Source organism: Pterocles gutturalis, unplaced genomic scaffold, assembly GCF_000699245.1.
Source record: "Pterocles gutturalis isolate BGI_N339 unplaced genomic scaffold, ASM69924v1 scaffold430, whole genome shotgun sequence".
In the NCBI taxonomy this organism is placed as follows: domain Eukaryota; kingdom Metazoa; phylum Chordata; class Aves; order Pterocliformes; family Pteroclidae; genus Pterocles; species Pterocles gutturalis.
Window position 1 is genome coordinate 6,449 of NW_010145437.1, and position 24,096 is coordinate 30,544.

The following is a 24,096-nucleotide window of genomic DNA, read 5'->3' on the forward strand; positions in this document are numbered from 1 at the left end:
CCGCTTATCGCCAGGTGAGGCTCCCCGCGGCCTGAGGGGAGGCTGTGTAGTGCTGGGTTTCCCTGGGTGCTGCTGGGCCCCTCCTCACCCTCAGCTGGGCCCCGAGGTGAGAGGGGCACAGCACCACCCAGGGAACCACAGCGGGAGGGGTGAGGGTGGAAGTGTGGCGTCCGGCCGTGGGGAGGAGGGAGAGAGCCGGGACAAAGGGGCCTGGCCTGGTAAACCTAACAGAGTATCTCTTCTTGTAGAGAAAATGATCTGGGAGATAAAGTGTCGCTCTACTGGAAAAGTGAAAATAATACTATTTCCGAAGTGAATGGGACAAAAGTGTTCAGTTACGGTAAGAATGTGAGAGTGGTTCCTGTGGCTGTAACACGGGTTACAGGGGTCCTTGCTGCTGTCCTGCTGGAATGTATGCCGACATCAATGATCATGGCTTTTTTCCTCAACTTTTTATCTAACTTCATAATTTTGAAGGAGTGCTATTGGCACACACAGGGTTTCTGTTTTGGTCGGTGCCAGGAGTGTGTTCTCGAAGTCGGCTTCCTGATGGATGTTAAGTTCTCTGTTCTGGCTCATGCTGTGGAGGGGGTTTGGAACACACGAGCTGGGTTCTTTTCATATGAATTCCAGTTACAAAAGGACTAGACTATGGCTAGCCCAGAGCATTTAAGAAGGGGGCGAGGGAGCCCAAACCCAAAACTGAAAAGTGCTTAGTGTGGATGTTAGTTCGTCATAACTAACTGCCTAGCTTTGAGTCTCTTCCTACTGATCCACTTGTTAACGTGAATGTAGCCACTACAAAGATTTTTTCCAAATTATAGATTCAACAAAAGCATGCTCTAAGCTAGGAGTTTAACAATAGACTGTCCTGTCAGGCTTACGATCCTCATAGATAAAATAGCCGTAACTGTTTCTAGGGTTAGGTGGAATGACTATTTAACTGTGTCCATCATTCTTATGGGTTTTTTGGCTGGTCTGTTCATTGTTTCTTTCTTGGTTCTGGGTTTAATATTTCTTTTTCTTTTTTAAAAAAAGAAGGAAGGCTGCCTTAGTGTCACAATTACGTTTTATGTTTGTATTATCCTACAAATAACCTAATGCCTATTTATTGGATTTGAAGTCAGCAACAGTGAGTGAGATGGCAGCTTGTTTTTAACTTGCAATACAGTGGATTTACATGCTTTATTTTAATTATTTTTTTTTAAGATCGCGTCTTTCACTCAAGTGACAACACTCAGCAGTTGTATGAAGGAGTAGCTGTTCCAATTATACAATCAGCTGTGCAAGGTTATAATGGTAAGTTTTAAAACTGTGTTTAAATCCTGCTTGCAATGTATTCCGTAAGTAATTAGTAAAATTACACCATCTTTCTAGGCACAATTTTTGCCTATGGACAGACTGCTTCAGGGAAGACGTACACAATGATGGGAAATGAAGATTCTGTGGGCATTATCCCGAAGGCAATTCAAAATGTTTTCAAAATTATTTTTGAGGTGAGCAATTTCACTAAATTGAAGTGACTGAAAAGACTAGTAATGTTTGTGATCGTTAGAGAAGAATCAATTTTAATATCAAGAAGCTTGTGAAGGAAATGCATTTATACTGCATCATATGTTGCAGTTGCTTTGCTAGCCTTTCAAAGATGAGTGGTTCAAGAAAACGACAACAGGAATTTTAGTTGGAATCAAATCAGAACAAAACTGAGGAGAGCTGTTAAACTTGCAAAAATATTAAACCTTGTTTAAGAGTATAAATAGATGCTCACTCATGAATGTAGTTCATAAGGTGATGTGAAACAATGTGTTCTTTATTTTGCTATTTGAAACTTAACAGTATTAAAGACTTTCTTAGTGGGAAGAATATGACACTAAATTTACTTACTTCAGGCTTTCAAAAGAACCATAAGCTAATTGCTGAATGCTAATAGGAAGTAAGGAGAAGGTATAGGTTAAAACAGTGATTTCCAAACTATCATCTGCAGAGCACTGGCTTCTGCCTTGAGGATTTCAGGTAATCATTATCAGTCATGTGAAATGGGCAGTGCTCCTCTGAGGAGGGGGTCTAAAGCAAATACAGCTGTCCACAGTGCTGCCGTCCTTCAGTCCATTGTGCAGCCTTTCCTCATGCCAGTACTCTACCAGGGACGCAGGGGAAGAAGAAGCAGCAGCAGCAGAAAACTAGGTACACAGAGAGGAAAGAGCCTAAGCAGGAGGAAATTAGATATGGAAAGGGCACTTAAGTTGGATGACTGTTGTCTCTGTTCTGTAGGGCAGTTGTCTTAATTTTATAACCTACTAAAAGTGATGTACCAGTAATCCAGCTGGAAAGAGGTGGGATAGAAGAAAAATGCTTCTGTTTTGGTAGATGCTAATGTGTAAAGAGAATGAGAGGGAAGAAACCTGTGGAAGGATATCCAAACATACACCTTTGAGTTCAGAATGCTTCCATTAAAGGGTGTTTGTTGATTAGTCTGTTATTTTTTCTTTTGTCTTTTTTTTTTTCTTTGAACATTAGATTCCAGACAGAGAATTCTTGCTAAGGGTTTCTTACATGGAAATCTACAATGAAACCATCACAGATTTGCTTTGTGATATTAGGAAAAAGAAGCCTCTTGGAATTCGTGAGGATGTCAATGTAAGTGGATGTTATGTAGTGTCAGCAAAGGAAGTAGGTTAAAAAAAACAACCAGCTTTCAGAGGCATTTAGTTGAAAAGTTTTCTCTGCCAAGTTGTGTAATTGTTATCTTCCAAATTAGCACAAGGACACTTGATGTAGTAGAATAACAACAGTGAAGTTGGGCTTGTTCTGTTTTGTCTTTATAAATGTAGACTTAATCCCTTAACTTTTCCAGGATAATATATTTTATTTAACTTTGACCATGAATACTTGGGAGTTGTCTAGCTAATAAAACTAATACAAACACGATAATAAGCCTCCAGCTCCATGTGTTACAAGTCTTGATATACAGTTACCTTTAATTGTCTACAAAGTAGATGTTCTTCTGCTGTATTCACAGAATAACCATTAGGCTAGTACTATTCAATAAGATGATCAGTAGGGAAAAATAAATCTGTATTAATACCATCTTCAGTTTCTTTATATTAAGTTTTGTAGCAACTAATAAAAAATGGTGGTTTGGGTTTTTTCCCCTTGCAATGCCCTAAATAATCAATGCTTTTGAATCTTGAGAAGAAGGGATATTTAGCAATTGTATGATTATGGCCTTTCAACATTTACTGAGAAATACTCCCAGACTCCCTCAGAAAATGTCCAGAAGGATATTTTCCTCACCAGTTTTATTTTTAGGAAACTTTGTAGATCTCTGATTCCTGTGCCTTTAAGCTACAGTTCTGATAAAGGTTTAAACTTTCCCCATTCTTAGTGTTCAGAGTAAGAAGACATTCGGCTGATGTTGCTTCCTTTCAAGAAGGCAGCAAACTGGAATAAATACCATAATAATTGCTGATAATGTTAACTTAATGTATTGAAGTGAGTTTTAGAGTTCAGTAAAATTCATTGCTGTTTTTGCTCTTAAGAGGAACACCTATGTAGAAGATCTGATTGAAGAAGTAGTGGTTTCCCCAGAACAAGTTATGGAATGGATCAGAAGAGGAGAAAGTAAGTTGTTTAGCCAGTGTCAGCTGATATCTTAGAAAAGCATTGATGAATCAGATATATCTAGAATTGTGGAGTATCTCTTTGAGATTACATTCTGAAATCAATGCTTTTCAAATAGTTTTAAAATTGTACTTTTTGTCTGTTATCTCCAATTTATCAGAATGTAAGCAGAAGTATTCTAATTGCTTTTTGACAGAAAATCGCCATTATGGAGAAACAAAAATGAATGAACACAGCAGCCGTTCTCACACTATCTTTAGAATGGTAAAAACTGTTTCACTATTTAGGAGGGTTTTTATTATTTTCAAAGTGGCAAAAACTTTATTGCACCTTCTTCTAGATTATTGAAAGCAGAGAACGAAGTGACCTTGCAAATGCAAACTGTGATGGAGCAGTGATGGTATCCCACTTGGTAAGCTGTACTCCAAAAAGTTATTAAATAGGCATTTAAGTAGAGAATTTACTGTTACCACTTGTTTGAGAGAAGAATGTTACTTTGTAATAACAAAGCATGACATAATGTCATTAACTTCCATCAGACATGTCTGAAGCTGAAGTCATGTTTCTGATCCTCTGTATAGAGGGAGACTCCTGGGGTGTCATCTAGAGAATATCTTGCACTGCAAGTCTGAAATACTTTTCAGGATGGTATTAAGAGAGTTCATACAAATTTATTCCATGTCCTTATATACTTTTAAAGTATTTGTTGGTACATGTGTAGTAGCTATGGATTGCTTCCAGTAATGACAGACCTCTTGCTTTTTTCTAAGTGTATCTTGAATTTATGAAATTGTTAGCTGAGGCTTAGAATTAAGAGAACTAACCTGTGAAATATTTAATGAATTTGCAGAACTTGGTAGATCTGGCAGGCAGTGAAAGAGCTAGTCAAACAGGATCTGAAGGTGAGTGCTAAATGAGGCTCTCCTGATGACTACTTCTGTTAATTAACCCTTATGAGAGACTCTGATAGAAAGGAAATTATTTGATCTATGTGCTATTATGTTACTTATTGTTTATAAATAATCTTTTCCCCTTGGTAGGGCGGGATCTACTCAGGAACATACTGAAAATGCTATAAAGTGCAAACACTTTGCTTGTAATATAGCTTTTCTAGAATAGCAGGTCCAGCAACAGACATGCACTGAACCAATTGAATGGAGATGAATCAATAACAATTCACCTGTAGTAAAGAAATTGAGAAGCTTGTAGGGACTCGTATGTAAAGGTGAAAAGTGAATACATGGCTCACTTTAGTGAAGAGGAAGCTTGATTGTTAATGATGACAGCATGAAGCTGCACAAAAATGCTTTTATTATTAAAAAAAGTAATCAAACACAAATTAGTATTCTCTCTTACAAGGTATACTTATGTAAATACAGGCATTTGCAAAATTTAAGTAGGAAACAAAATTAAAGTTCTTACAGACCAGCTACTAGCTGTGTAGAGATTATTAATGTTTGTGATAGATTGCTATCTTATTTTGATGCATTTCAGCTATTATAAAGGATTTGATACTGGCTGTTGATGGGTCATAGTGCATTTTAACTCTTGGATAATCCCACTGAGCATAACATAACACAAAAGCTTAACAGGTTGAAAATATATCTTAATGTTGTTTTAAATTAAAAAAAAACTCCTTCTGCGTGATGCCTAGGTGTCCGACTGAAAGAAGGCTGCAATATAAACCGGAGCTTGTTCATTTTGGGTCAAGTTATCAAAAAACTTTGTGATGACCCTTCTGGGTAAGTATGTGTGTCTATACCTGTTTCAAGAGAAGCCACTAGTAAACTAAGAAATTAATATCTTTTTTCTGTAGTCGTATTTTATGTATGTAACAATTTCAAATAACCTATTACCTCTAGAAAAGCTATTTGCTGTGTTTTTTCTATGCAAAAAAAATTAATTCTTTCATATTTTTTTTCTTCCCTCTTTCATCAGTTTCATAAATTACAGGGACAGCAAACTGACTCGAATTCTGCAGAACTCCCTTGGAGGAAATGCTAAGACGGTTATTATTTGTACAATTACTCCTGTTTCTTTTGATGAGACACTCAGTACTCTTCAGGTAAAACTTCTCACCTGTTTTTAAGCATTATTCTGACTCAAGGCTTCGTTGTAGACATGCTGGAGGGGTGGAAAATGTAATCTGGGTCTGTAGTCACTTGAATCTTCTGAAGGTCCTCTGAGGACTTGGAACTTGAAATATTTGTTTTGTACACAGTACCTTTTCCCAATTGTCATCTTGTACTAGGTTGTCTAATTAGAGCTTTTGGGGTAGTTGGAACAAAGCTGCTTCTCTCACCTTGCAGGCAGTAGATGACCTCTTTTCTCATTTGCCTTTTCCATAGTTAGAACTACAAGTCTTTGCTACCACAAGATGTTAGGTTCTACAAGAAAGCAGGGTAATTGATCTGCATTCTTTAGGTAGGATTGTGTTCCTTTTTGGTGGTCTCTTGAGCTTTTTATTAAACTAAAAATGGTATAATTTTGCCTAAGTGTTAGGCTTCATTCTTTAGGTATTAATATCAAGCAAGGAAAACTTACCTTTGCAAAGCTTAGAACATGTGAAAAATAAGCAAATGTATATATTATATGTTGCTCTTTATTAGATAAACTGTCTTTTTAATTCTGTTGGGAAATATGAGACAGAATAAGTCTGATATTCTCTAACTATTACCCATGAGAGAATATTCTTCCAGTTTGCCCATACAGCCAAAAGAATGAAGAATACTCCAAAAGTCAATGAAGTACTGGATGATGATGCACTCCTGAAGAGATATCGCAAAGAAATTCTGGATTTGAAAAAGCAGCTGGAGGAAGTATGTAATGAATTTATTAATCTGTCCTTAGTACTCACAGCTATCTGGAAACATTCTGTTTTAAACCAAAACCAGTTAAATCTGGAGGGGTAGGTAAACTTTAAAGTGATACCTGTAACTTCTACTGAGAGAATAGAAATTAAAAAGATGAGAACAAATGATAATTATCAACATATCTGTAAAAGCTTACTTAACACTGAATGAGATTAACTGACTGAATTGCTTTCTTTCTGTAGGCTAATGTATTTAAGAAATAATTTGTCATGCCTTATAGCACACTTTAATATTGCCACAGATCAAAAGGAATAATTAACTTGACCTTCAATAACTTCTTATAGCAATTAAAGATTCCAACTTAATTCATATTTTCCCTCCCTACCCATGTTTATATTCAGTTTGAGTTGCACAAAGTTGCAACTGCATAAGATCAGTGGCAAAACATGTGTAGGCAGAAGATACATTTAGAAAATGAACAATAGTAACTTCCCACCAAAAAAGTGTAGTCTCTAATGTGTTGATGCTCCTCAACTCCACAGATTTTCTGAGAAACAATCTTGCAAGTCTTGTTAAAGCATACATTGTAAAAGATAAAGTGCAGGAAAATCACCATTCTGAACATACTGTTTTGGTGAATTAAATAATCAAAAAAGATGCTTGCCTTTTTTGTAATTAAAGTCTTAGGAGAAGTTTAAGGAAAAATAACTGACCTCTTATTTTTAAAGAGAAATAACTTGCACCTAGGAGTGTGTTTGCTGTCTTCTGAGACAGTAGGTAGTGAGGAAAGTACTTAAGTACAGAAGAGTTTGTTGGAAAATCCCATGTGAACTTCCGATGACTCTAAAGTATCGTAAGCTTATGATAAAGCTGTCAAAAAACTAGCTACCGTACTGCAGTTGCTTCGTAACAGAGTAAATTTTCGGTACTTCAAATTTTAAGTGACCACATGCATTAGAGTAGCTTGCTGTTATTTTACAATTGAATCATAGCTCTCAAGGAGCTTCAGGTTTCTGGCACCGTGGGAAGGTCATCTTAAACTGTTACGCTTGAAAGAATGATTTTTTTTTTTTTTTTTGTCCCTAGAAAAATGAGGCTCTATTGTTTTAGGGAGTTTTGACACCTTTAACTATGAAGTCTACAGGTAAATTGTAGACTAAATTGGCAGTTTCATTGTTAAAGATTAAAGACAGCTCTTCCAGACTTAATAGAATGTGTGTGTAGTTGTTAGTAACTCTGTATCTTCTGTAGGAGTAGTTTGTGCTCTTAATGTCATTTTGATTAATATCTTTTTATGGAAGGTGTCTTCAAAGACTCAACTTCATGCAATGGAAAAAGATCAATTGGCCCAGCTGTTGGAAGAAAAAAATTCTCTTCAAAAAGTACAGGAAGACAGGATACGAAACTTAACTGAGATGCTGGTGACTTCTGCTTCCTTTTCCTCCAAAAAGAATGCTAAGGTAAGCACCTGTTCTAGATCTTATTTGTTAACTCTGAAATACTTTGCAAAAGGTAATATTAAGTACATGGGGTTATTTTGCCAATGAAGAATAAGTTTGTTAGGCAATTTTCACAAGTTTTTATTATTTTTAAAGGGGTAACTTTTAAAATAATTTCTGAGTGAGTATCAATTCAGTGCAGTGTTGCCTTGCAGTGAATAGATTGCAGACACTTTTGCTTTCAAACTGTTATGCTAAGTTTAATTTTGAAGAAATTGCAAAATGCTGTCTGGGTAGCTGCTGGTGCTGTTATAGAACTAGCCTAATGCAACTTCTACTTGCTACTTAGTGCTTTGGTTGTATCACTTTTTCTGTAAATACCTTTTTTAAAGGCCAAGAGAAGAAGAAGAGTTACTTGGGCTCCTGGTAAAATAAACCAGGCAAATGTGAGCTGTTTTGAAGACTTTGAGAAACCAGGTGCAACTGAAACAAAAAAAATGAAATTGTCTCTGTCAACACTACCAGACGTGGAGGATTGTAAGTATCTTCAGGGAAAAAATATGGAAACTCTGCAAAGCAGCTTTGAAATGAGAAATAATCCTTTTTAATAAATCTAGATTAAAAAGCAAATTAATTTGCTAACAATACAAAAGCTACACTTGAGCAGCATAGTGCCAACTACGTTCCATGAACCTTGTTTTGAAAGTTACCCATAGCCCATATCGAAACTGCATTTGTCTGCCAGCAAAGAATCCTGCCTGGAAGGGAAGTGGTTTTAGCACAATAATACTGGTAGTTCTTGTGCCGGAAATAAGGTTAATTTCATTTAAAAAGTGAGTCCATGAGTCTTATTATCCCACGTGAAATAATGTGTAGCAAATTCCTGTTGGATAACTTTGCAAGCATTACTTAGTCTCCCAAAGGGAATAAGTTGACTCTGATAGCACAAATTAAAAATAAAAGCGGAACAAAAAAAACCTCCAAATGTCCCTGTACATGCTTTAAAAGGAAATTACTTTTTTCCCCTCTTCTGGATATTGAGTTTTTAATTTGTTGAAACCAAAGGTAAGAGCTGTGAGGTAAAATGCAGGGTCTACAAATAGTTCTGCCATGCAGCCTACCCAACCCCACAGTTTTTTGTAAAAGTAACCAAAGTTATTCTTTTAAGACAAATTATCCATCCAGAGTTCTCCCCCTAAAAAGGAAAAGGGTGTGGAAAGGAGGAGGGGCAGGGTGAAATTCCAAAATCCTCAATGAGGATGGAGAAGTCATTATTCAAAGATCCGATTGAGATGCAGAGAAATTAAAGATGTATTAAAGGAACAAGGGACAAAGAAAGTTGATCTGAAGATGAGAATAATTGGACAGTATTGTTGCTGAATTGCATCTTGCAGCCTTATCACCTATCCTTCTGTTAAGCTTTTTGCTTGTGTGTGGATAGTCAGGGTTTTTTTTTCTGTATGTGGGGTGGTGCTGCTTTTTTTTTTTCTTTAAATCTTCCAGAATACTGTTGAGTTGTGCTTTCCTTCTTGCTTAAGTGATTTTCCTAGTCTGTAATTAAGTATATATTCTGGATTTGGGTTATTATTCATTAACTTGTGACAAGGTGGTCAGCGTAAATGTGGGGACTGGTCTTCAGTATTGTTCCCTTTCATAAGAGAAAATCATGAGACTGAAGTCCTACTCTGTGCTCCATCTTTGCCAATGAATGATTGTTTCCCATGTGATTAAGTTCTTTGATAAGAAAACTCTTGATGTCCATTTTAAAGTCTACTGCTACTCTGTATTTCTTAATACGTCTCTTTTTTCAGCTATATTTGAGAATTCTGAACATGACAACCTAAGTCTGATAGCTCCTGATCAAGTTTCGGATGTAGAATGGATTGCTGGACCTAACATGAACTGGGTAACACCATGTTGTTTAATACAGCGCATATATATTACATGATCAGCCTTATCTTATGTATAACACCAATATTCTTCTATATGTCTGTAGAAATATAACTGGTTAGCAAGTCTGTCTCTTGGTCACCTCTGCCAAGTTGTGGGGTGGGTCTATAATTCTAATGGGTTTGTGGTGAATGATCCAGTAAGCTTTGGTGTTTGAACAGGACTAGCCATGAAAACACAAGTCACAAGGAACAAAATACTAAACTCTCTCCGTCTCATAGATTAGTTAAATGAGAACAATTCTTTTTCTAGACTCAGAGAGACTTTGAAGAATCTGTGCAACTCTGTGAAGCACTAGCAATGGAAAAGGTAAGTCTGGTATTTTCTAGAAATAAGACTGATATTCTAACAACAACTTCTAAAGTTTCTTGTGCTTCTTTAGGATATGGCTGTAAATGAGGTCAACGTCCTGCAAGCTAACTTTAATAATCTAGTATTGGAAAATGAGCAGTTGAAATTAGAAATAAATGAAATGAAGGAGAAATTGAAGGAAAAAATAGAAATGGATGAATTTGAAGCACTGGAAAAACAAACACAAAAAGATCATGAGGTAAGCTGCATGAAATTAATACAGAGATAAGAATTCTCTCTGCTCAAATGTTTTCTAAAGTTTATTCATAGTGTAAATATTACTTGGATGTTGATTCACGAACAGATGGTATTACAAGCTACACTCATCAACAGAATGAATGAACCTAGAATTTCAACTGTATTTATGCAGAGTGTAAAACTCAGTCTTAAAGCTTTGTGGAGTTGCATACTGAAGTCTGGTTAAACATACATTTCTGTGCATACATGTATCCATACATTTTTATATATGCATCATCTGAATTTCACTTGAGATTTCTGCAAGAGACAGTTTTCTTGCTGTGTAAATACATTTTAGAACTGTTTTAAAGTATGGTTACTAAACGGTATTTCATGTATTTCTTGTGCAAAACAGCTTGGTTTACAATCCAAGGTAGCTCCGGCTTTTGGTAATGCATTAAACTATGTGAGCACTAACCTTTAACATATTACTTAACTCAGTAATAAAATATTTAAAAGTAATAGTGTGACTAGTAATGTCTGGAAAATTGAAGTGTTGTCTCTTGTACCAGGAAGTCAGAAAAGGTATTGAGACATGGCTGTATTGTTTAATTTCTTTCTGTAGATTACTAGTACACAGTAGTCTGTTTAATATACTCTGACCATGAAACTAAGGTTGAAGCTGAAATTACATCCTTTTGCTTTGTTTTTTGGGGTTACAGTTTAACAAGATCACCTCTCACTTGTATTGTTCCCTACAAAGATTTATGGATCTTAAACAAAATAGATTTATAATAGATTATGATTTAGCTTGTGTTTAAGATTCATTTTAGAAGGCCCTTTTTGTGCTAGACTAATGGTGCTATCTTCCTTATCAGCCAACATTTAACAAATCCTCAGTTTTCCCTGCAAAGCTTCTGTGTATCTAGTAACAGAGGTAATGCTCTAAAGCAGCTTCTGTTAAAGAATTGCTTTTTAGATGTGTGTCCGAAAATATTTTAAAAACAGCCTATAAAATAATATAAGCATTTGTTGATACCTGTGTAGCAGATTAATTACAGGAGAGGGATTGTTTTAAAGCTTTTCGCTGGTCTTAAATTACAGATTGGATTTTCTCCTTTACCTACATGTGTGACTATGCAGAAGTACTTATAGATGAGTGCTTATTGTAAAGCTTTTCTAATGAAAACTAGAAGAAAAGTGTTCAACTCTTGAAGTGCTTTCCCATCTAGTCTTCTACTTGTGCCTTCTTTCAGAGGGTGCCACTGAATGTGTTCATGGCTTGCTTCACCTTCTTGGCACCTTCTCATTCTTGTTAGTGAATAGATGAAATCATAAGTATCTGCACTATGTCATAAAAAGCTGCTTAGCATGACTAGAATTTGAAATGTCATATCTACAATTTCTGCATTAATTGCTTTGATCACAACACTCTTGCCTTTCGAGCTGTTGCAGATTAAATTGTACTTGAATACTTTCTAATTACTGGGAAGTTAAAACACAGCTTTGCATCTCATCCATTTGAAAGAATATGTAGCAACTTGCTTTGTAGCTGCTTAGATGTGTGCGTATGTGCTGTTTGCCAACTAATAGAACAGAAAACACAAGATAGACCTTGCTTATTTTAATGGTGTTGGCAACTAAAACTACTGGTGTAGGTGCTTTCTAACATCCTCTGCAATTTTGCTTCAATTTGCTCCACAGATACAACTAATGCATGAAATTACCAACTTAAAGAATCTAGTTTCAAATGCTGAAGTGTACAATGAGGAACTTGAGGTGAGCCTGTCCGTGAATGTACATGCAATAAGACTGGTATGAAATGTGCTTGGTTTGTTTATCTTGGAATACTGTATCTGCTGAGAACAACATCGATATTGTTGGGCTCTGCTTAGTCTTTCCAGCTGTAAGGAGGATATGTCTAAATGCTGTGAATGCTTACTGTGCACGAAGTTTTTGTTTAATTCTTGCTTGAAAACCAAACTGGGCACTAGAATCTTCCTACTCCCTTTTTTCTCCAACTTTTAGGCAGAAATAAACTCCAAATTGGAACAGCTGAAAGAGAAAGAGAACAAAATAAAGGTGTTAGAGCATCGTGTGGAAGAATTACAGAAAGCAGGAGTGGAAAAAAAGGACGCATCATTTTCAGTGGTAAATTTGAGTTTTCTGCTGGGTTGAGAGAGAGTTTTGGTTTTATTGGAGGTGGGTTAAATTTAAGGATGACCTTGGTATAATTGAAATATGCTTCCCTGCAGATGTTAGGAAATTTTTTTAACAAAGCTTAAAATGCTAAATTACTATGTTATCATACAGTGGTACTCTGAAGTAAAGCTATGGGAAATGCTGCTCTTTATCCCATCTCTCAAACAAGCCTGCTACTGTTCCTTTTAGAGTAAATTTACCAAGTTTTCTGAGCCTGTATTTACATTTTAACCACATTACAATGAAAACATTTGCTTTGTTATGGCTATATGTATTTTTATTTCATTTCTTTGTGGTATTTATCTTTCTTTTTCAGGGAGATTCTGATAAACTAGTCGAGGAAATTCAGCAGCTGAATAAATCTCTCTTAGATAGCGAAACCATAGCCTTGGATGCCAAAAAAGAATCTGCTTTTCTCAGAACTGAAAATTTGGAGCTGAAGGAGAAGATGGCAAGTACTTGTTATAGCTGTACACAATGCTGTTAAGGGTCTAACTGCTCCCAACTAGTGAAGAAGGCAATGGAGAAAGACAAGATGTAGTAGGGTATTTGGAGAAAGCAAATGACTCATGCGCCAAGTAATGTTTTTATTATGGAATTAATGAAAAAAAGGGTCTTTGGGAGAAATAGAGGCTTCTTCTAGGAGTGGGTGGTTAGTTTTAGGTTCATCAGTAGAGAGAGAGCAAATTAAGTCTTTAGGGGAGTTACTATAACTTCAAACCTAATTTTACAAGAGGAATAAGAGATGTGAACTATGAAGTGGGTTGGAGCTTACTTTGAGCTTTGAAGGAATACAGACAAAATAGTAGAACCAGTTATGGTAAGATAAGATATGTCTTGTTTTAGGACTCTGACAGCAATGTAATTGTTAAATTGTGGCTTTTTCTGCTATATTTATCACAGCCAAAGTTGTTCAGAGTGACAACAGGAAATGTGACAAATGCAGTGTTTACATGTTAAGTAGACTTTTATTTTGTGTGTCAATTGCATGTTGTTTTGTTTTCCTGAAGAATGAACTCCTAAATGATTACAAGCAAATGCAAAAGGATGTTCAACTCTATCAAAACCAAATAGAAGCAGGAAAAGCCAGCTACAAAAAAATGCAAGCTGACTTGCAGAAAGAGTTGCAGTCTGTATTTCAAGAAAACACAAGGCTAACTTTACTGATGGAGGGTAAAGTTCCCAAAGGTACTGTTCCAGGTGGTGCTCTTTTTCCCTCCCCCTCTCTTCCCTTTTCCCCATAATGGTGTGGGGATATGGAAGACATTGGTTCTTCTCTCAAATACTTGGAGCTTCTCTCAGTTTAAAATATTAGAGTAGCTGGTGCTGCTGGCACACAGTAACCGCTTTAGCACTTCATTTTCTATTTGGAAAACTACAAGTTAGAGAATGTTGTGGGATTTTTTTGCGCAAAGAGTCAACTTAATGAAGGCTGTCAACCTAACAAGTGATGACCAAATTCAGGCTAGTAGTTTTGTCTTTTAATTCTTAGCTTTTGTAAAATATACTTTTCTAGAATTATCCTGATATGACATCCAGAATGCATTATAAATCTTCTGCTTAATTTAAAACACGTTTTTTCTTCTCACACTCTCTTATTAATCTAAACTTCTTAATTTTCTAGATCTGCTCTCTGTTGCAGAGCTGGAAAAAAAGGGAGATGACTTAAAAGGAGAACTAGAAAAAGCATTGAAAGAGAATGCACTTCTGCAAAAACAAGTAAATGAGCTATCAGAATTTCAGTCTCTGCCAAATACTGTTGAGATACAGCAGAAAGAGGTAAAAAAAAAAAAATCTAACTTTCCTTGTTTTTATGTTGTACTTGACTGGTAATATATTAATGGATGCCTGTTGGATATGAAGTTTTAAAGCCAAAAGTTGTCTTGAGTCAGCAGAAATGCTGCTTGAGAAGTGAGAGGTTTAACTTGTAAATTCTGGAAAACTTGTAAGGAAATTTTCCGTTTCCGGGCAGGGCTTAGTAGATTACGTTGGCTACAAATGTGTCTTAAAGGGTTTTTTTGTAAACACTTTCTAGGTTCTTTATCCTTAAATATCCTTCTACTAAGTATGTCCAGTGAAAATTATCCAGGGCAAGTAATTTCACAAACCCATGAATGCTTTGCAAAAAGTTCCAAACCCTTCCAGTGGTCTACTTCCACTAATAAAACTTGATTAGTTGTTATAACTTTATAAACTCTGTATCATGAAGAAAGTGATATATCTAAATATTCAGTTTAGGAGTTATAGCTAGGAGTGTCAGTCCAGTCCTAGCTCAAACATAGAAAAAAGGATATATTTAAAGAACATCTAAGGAGTTGGAGCGGTTTCAAGGTTTTGGAAGGGGCTTTTATGTCTTGCATCTCTTTGAAGGTTTGTTTGCTGGACAGTTCCCTCCCAACAAAGCAAAACCTAATACACTGAGCTGTGTGTTTGCCTGTACTTTATTTCCTATATCTACATATGAACCTATCACTTATTATGCAGCTAGTAAAAATACTGATTTAGAAAATGCTGTTTATTGCTTTTTCTGTTGGCAGATTCTTGAAAAAGGCGAGGAGTTGCGCTTATTAAAATTGGAAAGAGAAAAGCTGCTTTCTGAAGCAGCTGAAAATGAAGTTATGCTTAAACATATGACTGAAGAAATTGGAAAATCAAAAGACTGCCTAGCAGATGCACAACTTAAATATGTGAAGTCTGATCAGGAATGTGCAGCGCTTAAACAGCTCCATGAAGAATTAGAGCAAAAGTATTTAGCTGTGTCAGAAAACAATGAACAAATGAAGCTCCAAATAGATGTTCTATCAAAAGAAGCACGAGAGTCTAAAACAACTTTGGATGAAGTGAGATCAGAGGTGAGTGTCAGCTTGCTCCTTTTTACATACAAGACATGAGGAATTCATTCATACTATAAAAAAAAACCAAAATCCACACCTTTTCTGGAGAAGTAGTCTTAACATTATCATTGAAATGCCTCTAGCATGAGTGGATATTATTCTATGCCAGGTATATAAAGTTGCAGGATTATGCAGCTCAACAGTCTCTTTCTTCACAGGCAGGGAAATGTATATGTTGCTCCAGGTTCCATGTTCTCCTTCTGTATTTGACCCTTTAATTTTTCTTTTCCCATGCTTAAGTTACACCCTTATTATGCAAATATTTTTTTAAATATGCTGCTATGACCTACTCTATGTGAAGTCATAGAAACAAAGTTTCCTCATTGTTCTAAACAGATTCCAGTTCCCAGAGGATCTTTCAAACCAAAAAGAATCACTATATAAATTGGCAATTAGAAAGGAAAAAAAAAACCATAGATGAGAAGGGAACTAAAGATGCATGTTTTTGACAAGGCTTTTGGCACCAATATGGCTGTCATATTCCAGTTATGGATTTTATATCTCCTAATCTGATCATTTCTAAGCTATGCTATAGTTTCATTTGTGGTCTTACATTTTAGTAAGACTTTTGCTGCTAAGGAAAAACAACAGGAATGTTCCATAAAGAAATGCTTATTTATTGTGTGCAGGAGTATAAGCAGTGACTTAAAGTGAAATGATGAACTTTGTATTCTCTTGTTGAAAGCTAGCATCTCTCACTCTTTAAGCTAGTATAAGATTCTGTGAGGACATATATACATTTGCAATTCTGCGTTACAATGAGAGTGTCTGGCCTTTTCCTTTACAAACTAAAGCTCTCTAGCAAAACGAAAGAACTGGAAGAAAAGACAGCAGAGCACAAACAACTTCTTGAGGAAAGAGAAGACTTTATTCAGACTCAGCAGAAGTTAAATGAAATGGAGCAACTAAAAGAGCAAGAAAAGATTATGGAGTTGAGACTAGAGGCCAAGGATTCAGAGATCCAGTCAGTTCTTCAGCAGCTTACTGAATGTAGGGAAGAAATAAAAACTTTAACCCAGGAAAGAGATCACCTGAAGCAAAAAGAGGAGTTTCTCCAAGCTGAGACAGACCAACTCAAAGAGGATATAAAGGACACGGTTTCAATGGTAGGAATTCTGCCTTTACAGAAATGGACCATACATGTTAAGGGGAAGAGTGCTAAGAATGCTTATAAACTGTATTGAAATATATAGGGGACTAAGGGAGTGGGGTTTTGTGGGGTTTTTTTTTTCTTTCCAAATCAAGGAGTGCTTACTAATGTTGCAAAATACTTGTTTTCTTTTGTGGATTTTCTTCCTTTATTCCAAAGAACATCTTGGCACATGAAGAACTGAGAAATACACAGAGTTCTCTTAAGCAATCCCAGGACACTGTCAAGAAGTTGGAGAAAAATATTTCTGACAAAGAATCTCAGATTCTGAGTGTTGAAGAGACACTAGGGAAAACTATTAATGAACTCAAAATACAGGTAAAATGTTATGTAATGATTCAAAATACAAATGCTTTTAGCTTGTTTTCTGACACTGAAAACAAGCCTAGTTAGTCTGCTTATAATCTCTTCTGCTTGTCCGTAGAAAATTTCTAGGCCTTTGGTAGAAAGCAGGCAGGAAAGTAGTGCTGCCTGATCCAAGTCTACCAGCTGCTCATCTATTTCTGTAGAGCTTCAAGCTCTAATGTACACTTCGATAAACCTTTGCTTAACTAGTGTGCCCCATGGTTGTCAATTTGAGTGGTGGTGTTAGACGGCCAAGAGAAGAGGTAAGGATTGCTTAGGAGTAGGAATGAGGCTAATGTTTATAACACTGAGTCCCAATGGGAACTGTAGGATATGGTTGTAAATGACAGCTCAGCTCCCAACATACAGCAGAAGGCTGATCCTCTGGTTTTTGTGCCTGTTTGTTCAACAACTGACAAAAAAAGGTGCTGAGAATACTGCATGTTACTCACTTGCTTCAGTGGCACAGTTTATCTGAAGGGAAAATCCATAGTATGTGAGACTGGATTTTTCTTGAAGTATATTAGCTGCCAGACCCAGTAAGTCAATGGTTGCCAATTCAGCATTTGCATGGTTTGGAACAGATGTGTAAAAATAATCTAACAGATGTTTCTTACTTGGCTTCTTCCTCTTAGACTTTTTCTAGATAAAAATCTGGTTAGTATTCCAGAAGAGAGTGCTAAAAGGTTAGCATTTAAGGCAGAACTGGTGCAAAAGCCAAAATCTCACTTCTGGAGTGTTTCTAGTTTGGTTGTAGTGGTTTGATGTTAAAAATACGGTAGCAGAGTGAATCAAAACTTTTCTCTGACCAACCTGATCTAGTTGAAGATATCCCTGCTCATTGCAGGGGAAGTTGGTCTAGATGACCTTTAAAGCTCCCTTCCAACCCAGACTGTTCTATGATTCTGTGATTTAATTTTGGTTTTGAATTGATTGCAATACTGTCTCTCTCTTTTATAGATTTCACAAATGACTGAAGAAATAAAAATTATCACGTCAGAGAGAGACCAGCTTGCTGAAGAAAAATCAGAAAATAACTCTAGAGAAAATGATCAACTTCAGACACTAAGGGAACAAATCTCTTTCCTTACACAAGAGAACAAATCATTGCAGGATAAGCTGGAGAGTTTACATTTGATAAAAGAGGATGAGGAAAGAACTAGGGTAATTGTGCTGAGGCTGTAATGGAATGCATGCTTATTTAAACTTTCACTTGAGTGAAAATAATTTGCAAAACAAACTGGAGAAGAGGGTCCTGCTGCTTGACTACAGACCATTAAACACCAGGGTTATTGTTTACTTGAAATATGTGACCAGATTGTTGTATATGGATAACTAGTAGAAGGATATGACACACTATTTTTTCTGTAAACAGAGTTTTCATTTGATACAGGATGGTGATGTTTTGAGTTGATCTACACGGAGATGAGGTGCTATATGTAGCTGAAGCTAAAAATTGCTCATCTGGAAAGGGCTGTTCCATTTTTTCAAAGCATAGGTAGAACTGACTTTTTTCCTAACAATGTATGTGAAGGCATGTTGCAGCTAACATTTTCCATAATTGGGCATGTTGATTGCACATGTGTGTTATGTGTGTGTATATATATACAAAGTATGTATATATACACTTGGAAAAATTTAAAGTGTGTGCATATTAATATTTATGGTGAGAGTAGACAAATTTCAAGAAAATAATTGTCTTGATGTTATTATCTACTGTTGAGACTAGAAATATGGATAAGGTCTCTGCAGTTTGGTTTGTGGGGTTTTTTGTTGTGATTCCTCCTCACCCTCGGGCTTAAACTGCAACCATGAAGTCCTACTTCTGGTAACTTGTTTCAGAAGTCCTTACTTCAAGTTTTTCTTTTACATGTCTTATTTCAAGAAACTTGAATTGTGTATTGCGTTCAGTCAAATCTTATTCTGAAAGAAATACAAATCTCTAAAATGTTGCTTCTATTTGTTTTACATAATCAACCTGTTGAGGATCAGATATGTTTCTCTTAAAGCTGCTTTCCCAAATGTGTTGACTTCTATCTCTGTATAAAATAGGTATCACAAATTCAAGAAAAATCTATTGAGCAAGAATTATTTCTTCTGAGAGAAGAGCTGAGCCAGGCACAAAGGAAATTGCAGGAAATAGAGGAAGTGAAGGCTAACGAATGTCAAAGAGAATCTGAAAAAACTGAGAGAACAGATTTTATTCCGAAAATGCATGACTGTCAGGATCAGAGCACTCAGACAGAAAGAGATGATAGTCTTAAAATGCGACTGGAGAACCTCCAAAATGAGAGAGACCAGCTGAGAGAAAATATACAGGAGACAATTAGCATGGTAAGAAAAATAGTACTATCTCTTTAGGATAATAGCTTTGGTAAACTTGTGTCATACATTTTGAAAGTGGTGATTGGGCTCTAATGTTCTTTAACTGTGTCCAAAGAATTCAGAGATGCAGGAAGAGTTGAGATGTGCTCATAGTGCTCTCAGACAACACCAGGAGACAATTGTGGAGCTGCAAGGAAGTATTTCAGAGAAAGAAAATCAACTCTTGAAAGCGCAAGAGGCATTGAAGGAAACAACTGATGAACTGCAGCAGAAGGTCAGACGCAGTGTTGTCAAGTAAACTAAAAAAACTATGGCAGGATTGGCAACTCATGTCCTCTGCTGACTTCAGTTTGTAAGGGTTCAGTAAATGTAATAACAAAACTTAATTAAAAGTTTTTTCACTTATTTTCCTCTGTACTGCTTCTCAAAAGAATTCCATAGAAACAGAGGCAGTGAAAAGATGATCAAATGCAATTTGAACTGCAAGCTACGACCCTTATTTACTTAACTAAACATGGCTAGTGCTCAGTGACGGAATATTATTTGACATCAATACTGCTCTTTGACTGCAATGTAGTTTCCAAGTCCTCAAACTTGTAAAATTCTAGTAATGTCTTCTAGCTACGTAACTCTGAAGACACTTAAGCAACTAAAAGGCAGATTAGCTCATTATTTAACTTGCTGCAGTATTATAAATTTCTCATCTACTTATTATTTTCATGTCTGAAGCTATTGCGGCTTTTAGAATAAATTAACGTTCATTAGAATTGAGCCTACTCTGTTGCTGTATCCACAGCAGATAATTTCTATGGAATTATAATGGCTTATAGGCTTTTTACATGTTCACTTGTCTACCAATGAGACAATAGCACTGAATTTAATTTTTAAGCTAAATTTTTGCATCTTTCATTTCTTACTATATCAGTAAACTAATTTACATGTCTTCTGTAAAATAATCCAATTATAACAACCCATATGTATAGATAGTACTTGTGAAATCTGATTCAATAACTCTTCTTAAATCAGAACCTGAAAACTGGGACAACAAAACTTAATAGATTAGAATATTACTAGTTTTTTCCAAATTATCAAATTACTTCTACCTGTGCTAGAGATGATTAGAAATATTAATACAGTTCTTATTTGTTCTTTCAGCTTACTGAAGTAACTGAAAACCTGACTCATGTCTCTTCTGAATATGCCAAGCTACTGGCAGAAAAAGAACAAATTGAAGGAACAATGAATGAGCGTGTCTGTCAGCAGCTTGAGAAAATCACTTTACTTAATCAGGAGAAAGATGAGCTACGGCAAATGGTAGAGACTTGTAAAGCAGAAAGAGACCAGTTAGAGGCTGATTGTCAGGAAAGCAAGGAGAGAGTATGTATAAAATCACTTAAATAATTTTTTAAAGGCAGGTTATAGCACTCTGAATTATTTTGGTCATGAAACCTTCTACTATTCAATATCTCTTCCTCTTCCTTCACTTGTTCACAGCAGCAGTAAACTAAAAATTTAATTTATTAATCCAGTCTGGATTTTGGAATCTTTTTGTTTTTCCTTCCCCCTATCCCCTTCCTGCCCTTTTGGTCATTGTGCTGCTCTGGGTTTAGGCACAGTCGTCTGCCACCTGCTGGACAAACACTCTGCAAGTTCCTCTTACATCTTTCATGCCGTTGCATTTAGCACTGAATAGTACAGGTAATAGAAGTTTACTGATATCTTAAGGGCTTAATTCTCCTACCACTTCAGCTCATTCTGGATTGATGATGAGAAAGCTGTACCCAGAAAAGAAACTGATTAGCTATCCTATTTTTCCTTCCTGATGTCTTATTTCCTGGAAGATTAGTGACTTCAAAATTCCAAGTATTTGCATGAAAAGTATGCTTATGTTGACACACTATTTCAGACAAATTTGTTCTGATACATGGTTAACAAAAATCAAGCTGATAATGCCTATAGTTAAGAGGAAGGTTAATTTCTTTTCCTAAGAGAAGCTCTGCAAATTATTTTAAGATGTGAAATCTTTCATATGAATTTTATCAAACCTCAGGTAGAAACCACTGATCTTTTAAGTATATATAGACCAACAAATTTAAAAACTAAAATCAGCCAACTAGGATCATCAAATCTTTAATTTTAGATTTACACCTTGCTACTAAACAATTGGACACATTTTTTCATGTAACTGGCAGCAGTTGCCACAAAAATATTTGGGATGTTTGTTTTGTTTTTTTAAATAGTCATCTGCCTATTCTGTTCCCCTCATGCTCCTTTCCCCCAACAACATTTTCCATTTTCCTCTTTAAATTCTGCCTACTTTTTTTTTAACTGATAAAGACTATATTTCTAAAGACTATCTTCCTTTGGAGTTCTTAAACTAGGCATGGAGGAATGACAGCTGAGGCTGTTTTCTAAAGTAAAAGACTGATTATTCTGATAGTTTTTTCCTATAAATTAAAATGCTTTGACTTTTTCTTAACTCCTGTTAAGCAAAATTTAGTCATACTGAGTGAACATCCATGTGATACCTTGTTCTACAGTCCCTAAAAGTTCTGACAGAAATGGAAAATCTACAGGAAGAGCTAAAGCATCAGAAAGAGCAAGCTGATATCCAGAAGAGCATGCTTGCAAATGGAGAAGAGAAATGGCAAAATACTGAAGAAAAACTAAATGAAGAAATAAACAAACTGAAAGAAAAGGCAAGTACAGTAAAACTCTTGGAAATAATTCAGACTCACTAGAATAACAGGTATTTACCCATGATAATTTGTGCTGTTTTATTGGTCCAATAGAAATGTCATTGTAATACAATTTAGCAACAGAAGAGTTTTTGCTAATAGCTCTGTGGTGATTTTACACTCTCTTAATATAATTTTTTAATAGGTAGTCAAGTTGAATGAAGACTTAAATTTGGTAACTACTGAAAGGCAGCAGCTGCTGGGAGAACTGAAAGAAAAGACTGAGAGTGAAAGCAGTAAACTTCAACAGCTGGAGAAACGGTGTGATTTGTTAGCACAGGAGAGAGATCAGCTCCAGGAAATGCTGGAAGGTCTTCAAGAAGAGAGGAACAAATTGGAGATTAACCTACAGGAGAGCACTGATAAGGTGCTTTATCTTTGATTAAAGCATAATAACACTTGGTAGAGGAAGATAGTTAATTCTTGAAGCTGTCTTGAAAAATATTGTGCATGTATTAATGTGATGTACCCAGACTGAAGAATATTTAACTTCTGTCCTCTGGAATGGTATTTAAAGATGTATGTAAATTCTTTCGAAAATGTTATCTGAGGCTGCTTTATTTAGGAATACATGAGGAACCAGAAAACATGTGGGTTTCATTACCAAAACATTTAACAGGTTTTTTAATGTAATTTGAAATGGTATGTTTCATAGTTGAGCTCCTAAGTTTTGAAACTAAAGCTGACAAATTCTAGCACTTTTATTTCTCTTCTGGATGAGGCATATCTTCACAACGGTGAAGACAAGTAAGTTGGGTGATATCTGAGCAGCAGTCCTTGTTCAGATATTCAGATATTATCAATGTTAGTTGGCAGGCTTTGCTTAGTCAAAGGAGAAACTTTCAAAGACAAAACTTGAAATTTCTTGTACTCAAGTAGGGGTCTTTTGAGCTAAGTATTTTGACTCCTATGAAATACTGAATGGCCTGGTGTGTGAGAGGTAGATTCACATGCTACTTTATATTTGTTGCTCTATTTTTGCTTCAGATTCTTGAAACTGAAAAGGAATTGAAGAGGCAACAAGAACTTCTCAGCAATGAGAAGATCAAAGCTGAAGAAAGGGAAAAACATTTGTTAAAGATGCAGAGGCGGTCAGAAATTTTGGAGGACAGTCTAACAAACAAGGTGAGTTCTGGTTTTAGTGGCTGTTCTGCAATTCTGTCTTCTGATGTTTTATCGCTGATGTGCTAAACTTTTGCTCAAGATAATTTCTATTTAATTCTCAATGCATAACTTTTCTGGGTGCTAAACAAGCACATGGCCAAAGGATTTTGTACTAGTTTCTTTAGTTTCGTTTAGATGAAGCATCCTCAACTTGTCTCCAGCCTCATAACCCCTGGGTTGGTCACTCCATTACAATGGACACCAATTCATCCAATGTGTGCAGGCTCAATATGATAGTAATTGTACATGTACTTATTCAGACTTTAAGAGGCACTGCGTAGTCAGTATGAGCCCAAGTGGGTTTGGAATCCTTGGTACTTTGCACACTTTCAAATTATATCTGTTATTCAGAAAATCTTGGCACCTGAGCTCTTGCCAACTCAGTCTTTTTGCAATTTTCACTTCCTTGCTTTTCACCTGTCAAGCTTTTCCTAGATCAAAGAGTATAATTAAGGATTTCTTCGGATTAGCAAATGTGTTACTGTTCTATTCATTAAAGCAGATACAAATATAATTCTATTGCCTGTCTTTTATGCCAATTTTCTATTTGTTTTCTTATTATGTGGACATATGTTGACTGCCATTTTTTGTTTATTTTTGCTTTACTGAAGACTAAAGTTGACTAGGGTTGAGTTCTCTGCGTGTAATGCTATTCCTCTTCCTTTTAATTTCTTTTTTGAGTAGTTAGAACACCAAAACTGTATTTAAACGTGTCTTGTTGTTAGCATGAGTTTTAGAGTTCTTGTAAATTGTGTCCTTTGTATTTGATACAACTGATTTGAGTACTTCATAGGGGAATATACAGACCGGGACAGACTTGTAATTCTTGTTTTTCCTCCACTATTTATTATAGATTCAACAGTTAACTGAGACGCTAAATAGTGTATCATGTGAAAAAGACCAGTTATTGGCTGAAAGAACTAGTCA

General features: G+C 35.9%; 1 protein-coding gene across 1 annotated transcript in view; it reads left to right on the top strand.

Annotated features, from left to right (window-relative positions):
• The window catches only part of CENPE (centromere protein E, 312kDa), a 33,091-nt gene that overhangs the window by 452 nt on the left and 8,543 nt on the right, over positions 1-24,096 (top strand). Inside the window, 32 exon segments of the mRNA XM_010085364.1 lie at positions 232-340; positions 1,210-1,299; positions 1,378-1,496; positions 2,518-2,637; positions 3,540-3,621; positions 3,818-3,885; positions 3,962-4,033; positions 4,472-4,523; positions 5,276-5,363; positions 5,560-5,686; positions 6,321-6,440; positions 7,736-7,894; positions 8,266-8,410; positions 9,685-9,779; positions 10,076-10,132; positions 10,206-10,373; positions 12,380-12,502; positions 12,870-13,004; positions 13,564-13,741; positions 14,178-14,332; positions 15,091-15,405; positions 16,242-16,553; positions 16,757-16,915; positions 17,903-18,106; positions 18,995-19,276; positions 19,383-19,541; positions 20,423-20,644; positions 21,808-21,970; positions 22,155-22,372; positions 22,993-23,130; positions 24,023-24,094; position 24,096. The exon segment at position 24,096 is cut by the window's right edge and continues 128 nt beyond it. Coding sequence (XP_010083666.1) covers positions 232-340; positions 1,210-1,299; positions 1,378-1,496; positions 2,518-2,637; positions 3,540-3,621; positions 3,818-3,885; positions 3,962-4,033; positions 4,472-4,523; positions 5,276-5,363; positions 5,560-5,686; positions 6,321-6,440; positions 7,736-7,894; positions 8,266-8,410; positions 9,685-9,779; positions 10,076-10,132; positions 10,206-10,373; positions 12,380-12,502; positions 12,870-13,004; positions 13,564-13,741; positions 14,178-14,332; positions 15,091-15,405; positions 16,242-16,553; positions 16,757-16,915; positions 17,903-18,106; positions 18,995-19,276; positions 19,383-19,541; positions 20,423-20,644; positions 21,808-21,970; positions 22,155-22,372; positions 22,993-23,130; positions 24,023-24,094; position 24,096 — 4,507 coding nt within the window.